This window comes from Teleopsis dalmanni, unplaced genomic scaffold (assembly GCF_002237135.1).
Source record: "Teleopsis dalmanni isolate 2A unplaced genomic scaffold, ASM223713v2 unscaffolded_contig_2270, whole genome shotgun sequence".
NCBI classification, from domain to species: Eukaryota; Metazoa; Arthropoda; class Insecta; order Diptera; family Diopsidae; genus Teleopsis; species Teleopsis dalmanni.
Window position 1 is genome coordinate 1 of NW_024033652.1, and position 5,570 is coordinate 5,570.

General features: G+C 30.1%; 1 protein-coding gene across 1 annotated transcript; it reads right to left on the reverse strand.

Annotated features, from left to right (window-relative positions):
* Positions 1 to 4,411: 4,411 nt before the first annotated feature.
* LOC119664602 lies at positions 4,412 to 5,159 on the reverse strand (the record flags this gene model as incomplete). Its single annotated transcript, XM_038074061.1, has 1 exon — positions 4,412 to 5,159. A coding segment is annotated over exon 1 (748 nt), but the record flags the coding sequence as incomplete, so codon positions are not given.
* Positions 5,160 to 5,570: the final 411 nt, after the last annotated feature.

Genomic DNA, 5,570 nt, shown 5'->3' on the forward strand with positions numbered 1-5,570 from the left:
ATTAAATGTAGGTGTTAATTAAATTTATATCACTGTGTATACCGATTGCTGCGTTTCTTCAAATAGCAATTATTTTTTGGAACAACAAATTTAATTTTTAGATTTCATAAATAGATTTGGAGAAAACTATATAAAATATTAAAACAGCACAAAAAATCAACTATGGTCTACGGTCGCGGTGCTCCTCTGCGTTCAGAGCCGGTACCATGTCTATTTTTTATCCAAAAATCTGGATAAGATAAATAACTTGACTAAGGAAAAAATCCCATCACAGTATTTAAATTAGTGACAAATTATTAAACCTATCTTAATTTTTGTTTTATCAGTATGAGCAGTGCAACAGTCAAACTCTTTTCAGTTTAGAATATAAGTTCCAAGAGTACTATTAAAACAATTTGGATACATAGTCTCCAACGCCAGTTATCAAACAATGCAATCTTGCAAAGAGTACAGTTGAAAATTTTTGTGAAAAGGGCGCCGTGGTACATTAGGAATGCAAACCCCAATATTTATAAAGCTACATGCATATGTAAATCGTCTTGAAAAGAAATGACTATCATGAGATTTCACGTAAAAAGAACAGATCTAGCAGATAACTTTATTTTGAATATATTTCAGTTCATTTTTTTTCATTATAAACTCTAAATCAGCCTTAAATATAATAGTTTGGGTAAGGGCCGTGGCATACCAATTAATTATTGTATACAATATAATGTAATATATATGTAATTAATTTCAAGAGTTAATAACTTATTGTAAGTCTCAAATTATAAGAGAAGATTTAATAAAAAAAGTAAAAGAGTTTTTTATTTTATAGGTTTTAAATGCTTAGTTAATGAACTAACTAATATAACATAATAATATTAAATATAAAAGTATCTGAAAAAAACAAGAAAGAGCTTTAATTTTATTATAGTTGCATAGCCTTCACGCTGGTAGTTTCGTTACAAATCATTTATTTAGTAGGTACTTATTTAATTTTTTTGAATATATATGTTTTAAGTATATATAAATAAATTATATATGTAAATTATATATATGGAACCAATGTATATATATTTAGTAGGAATATTCCCTACTAAAATAATTTTCACTTACCTTTAAAACTCAATATCAATATTGAATGTGTGTTCATATCCTGAACAATAATACATTAAGCCCCCAAAAATATTTAGGATATTGAGAAGGAAACGTTGAACACACAAGAATATCCAGAAGGAATTGGTGACAATTACTCTTCTTAAAATTTAACTATAATACTATCTTATAATATAAACTTTTAAGATACATATGCAAGTTTAAGATCTTGCAAGATACCTATAACTATATATTTAATTGATTAAATGTATTTTAATAAATATTATTATATATATATTATATTATATATATATATATATATATATTATATATATAATTATATATATTATTATATTATTTTTATATTATGAAGTAAAAATGTCAATTAAAAAATTTGTTGACCTCTATGATTTTACTAGTCCCTTTCCTCTTTTGGTTATGTTCATGGTTCAACATATTATAACCAATGGTGATATACTGATCATAAATATTTATGAAAAGTAATAAATGACGAATAGTTTATCCATCTATCTGTTGATTAGTTAACATATCACTTTCTCAATTCGTCAACTAACTGGATAAGCTGTTAGATAACGACTTACAGTAAATCAGGAGAACTTTATAGAAGTCGACGATTAAATAAAACTTGTTATTTGTGTCCTAAAGTATCTCTACAGCATAAATACAGACAATATGTATTAGGCGCTGATTTCTAGAAAAATATAAAAAACTCTAGTGGAAGAAAAAAAGTTATTTGATCATTTTTATATCCTTCAGAAAATCATTTATAAATTTTTGAGATATTGAATCAATGTTTAGCTTCGATGAATGTTAATCGGTTTGATTGTTCAAAATAAGTTTTTGTTTCAGAAAACACCAAAATCTTTACAAAACATGCATAGCTAAGGGTTTCTTAATATAATATATCAGAATGGGTAAACTATAGCTCCATAACTACTTGTCGATGAAAAATCTACAATCAGTTAAATAAACAGCAATCTATAAATCCCAATCAAAGCGTTGAAAGGTATAACGTTCAGACCAAGAGATAATATTATCTAAACTTTAGGATATACATTTATTATTTTCAAAATGAGGTAATCAATCAATAAAGTAATAAGTAACCAATAAACATTATTAAAATATTAATGTTGTGTATATAGATAATAAAGACGAAGATAATATTATCTAAACTTTGGGATATACATTTATTATTTTCAAAAGGCGGTAATCAATCAATAAAGTAATAAGTAACCAATAAACATTATTAAAATATTAATGTTGTGTATATAGATAATAAAGACGAAGATAATATTATCTAAACTTTGGGATATACATTTATTATTTTCAAAAGGCGGTAATCAATCAATAAAGTAATAAGTAACCAATAAACATTATTAAAATATTAATGTTGTGTATATAGATAATAAAGACGAAGATAATATTATCTAAACTTTGGGATATACATTTATTATTTTCAAAAGGCGGTAATCAATCAATAAAGTAATAAGTAACCAATAAACATTATTAAAATATTAATGTTGTGTATATAGATAATAAAGACGAAGATAATATTATCTAAACTTTGGGATATACATTTATTGATTTTAAAAGGAGGTAATCAATCAATAAAGTAAGAAGTAATCAATAAACATTATTAAAATATTAATGTTGTGTATATAGATAATAAAGATAAAGATAATATCTAAACTATGGGATATACATTTATTAATATTATAAGAGAAGTAAACAATCAATAAAGTAACAAGTAATCAATAAACATTATTAAAATATTAATGTTGTGTATATAGATAATAATGACGAAGAGAATATTATCTAAACTTTGGGATATACATTTATTATTTTTTAAAGGAGGTAATCAATTAATAAAGTAATAAGTAATCAATAAACATTATTAAAATTTTATTAATGTAGTGTATATAGATAATAAAGATGGAGATAATATTATCTAAACTTTGAGATATATATTTTTTATTTTTTAAAAGAGAAGTAATCAATCAATAAAATAATAAGTAATCAAAAAGCATTATAAAAATATTATTAATGTTGTGTTTATAAATGTATAAGTAAACCTTAAGTACAATATCTAAAAGGAACAATAAATCACTGTTTGTTGGTTGGTGGCAATGACTGATGGGCAAATACATTTTTGCTCTCAATAATTAGCAATGATTTACCCTTTTTCATATCAGAGTCCTTACAACAAACCCCTACATTAATACAAGTTATTTCATTCAGGTAATGTAATTTAACAGATCTTTTATTCTTACCAGTGAGCAGTCCGAGAAGTCGTAAAGAATACACATCTTTCAAATCCAGTTTCTTCCACTAGCCAAAGCTATATAATCACTTACCTAAAACTACTATTAATATATTGTTTAGGGTTGCAATATATGCATGTGCGAGTATGAATGTAAGTAAATATTAAATTCAGAGTAAATTGTTTACTTTTAAGTAGATTTTATCATATAAGACTTTAAACAACAGCAAATAAGACTTATTATAAGTGTAGTGTAGTGATAAATTTTGACTAATATTAGTGACTAATTTTTAATTTAGTTTTAGATTTTGATAAGGTGACTTATTGTATTTTTAGCAAAGAAACATTTTTAGTGCCTCAGCTAATTATTTAGTAAATAGATTATTGTGGTATTCATTAAAGAAAATTTAGCGTAGATTAGATTAGATTATGCTGGCAGGCCATAAAGGCCACGCGTAGACCACTAGGGTCCATTGCGATACCAGATCAGAGTCTTGTTTTAGCGATTGTAAGCATCACTTAAGATGCGCGTTTCATTAGCAAAATTTATTAAGATTCCAACAGAAACCTCAGGTATGTACTCCAGTCCTGCAAAACTGAAAGCTCCCAAGTATTTTTGTCGAGTTCTCGAGAGAGCCGGACAATTACACATCAGATGCTCTAGAGTTTCCTTTGCATCCGGCTCATTGCATTTTCTGCAAGCATCGTTGTGAATTAGGTTTAGTTTTCGGGCATGTGATGCAACCAAACAGTGACCTGTCAACACACCAATTAATGTTCTACAGTTCCTTCGGTTTAACGATATAACATTCTTGGTGTATTTTTCTTCATATATGTGCCTACACATAATTCTAGCTGTTCTACAGGTGGTTAAGTTCCGCCACCTTTCCTTTGCTCTCCTTATCATGTGCTCGTCCAGAAGTTTATGTATTTGTTTCAGAGGTCTAAGTACTTCGCTCGTTTGTTCCTCTGAAAGTTTTGCGCCATTTTTAGCAATAGCATCAACTGTCTCATTTCCCTCTATGCCTTTATGACCAGGAATCCAGTACATACAAAGTCTGCGGTTGCAGGCTAGTCTTGTTATAGCTTCCTTGCATTCTAGAACATTTTTGGATGATGACCAGTAAGATTTGATCGCCTTAATGGCTGCTTGGCTATCCACATAGAAATTTATGCAGTAGTTTCTGGTTTCATCCCTACACACAAGCTCCGCCGCTTTTTTAACAGCAAACACTTCTGCTTGGAATACACTGCAGTAGTTGGGAAGTTTAAACGGCATTCTTATGCTCAATTCCGCACAATATATGCCAGCTCTTACTCCCACTTCCATCTTTGAACCGTCTGTGAAAACATTTATGGTGTTGCATTTTGGCACCATGCCTTTTTTCCATCCTTCGTTTTCGATCACAGTTTTTATTGTTGCTCCGGGGTACATGACCGGAATCATATAATCCGAATCAAGAGTGGCGTTCTGATTTACAACGTTATGCCCGAAAGATCTTCGAGTAAGTTGCCCAGTAATGCGTAGCCGTTCGGCCGTTTTTGCCGCCATATTCTCGGCAAAGATATCAATTGGGGGTAAGTTTAGTATAGCTTCTAGAGCTGCCGTCGGAGTTGTTCTTATTGCACCGGTGATGCACATCGCCGCGTGTCTTTGGACCTTTTCCAGGGGTTTTATATATGTTTTCTTTTTCACAACTGTCCACCAAACTAATATACCGTAAAGTAATATAGGTCTAACTATAGCCGTGTAGCACCAGTACATAAGACCGGGTGAGAGACCCCATGTACTTCCCGGCATCCTTTTACATGCGTATAAAGCATTTGTTGCCTTCTTTACCCGTTCTTCTACATTAGGCTTCCACGTCAGTTTGCTATCCACAATTACTCCAAGGTATTTCGTTTGAGTTTTCAGTGGCAGAAGAGTTCCGTTCAAGTTAGGTGGCGTCCATGCTGTGACCTTGTACTTTCTTGTGAAAAGTATTGTGTCAGTTTTTTCTGCGTTTACGCTTAAGCCAGCGTCAGTCGCCCAGTTGTAAATTAATTTGAGAGCGTCGCTCATTAATGCACTTAGAGTAGATAGGCATCTCCCCGTTATAACTACTGCGATGTCGTCCGCATATGCAATTAGTTTCGGAGCTTTACCATCAAATTGTTTAAGAATTTTATTGATTACCAGTAACCAGAGAAGGGGTGAGAGAACGCCTCCCTG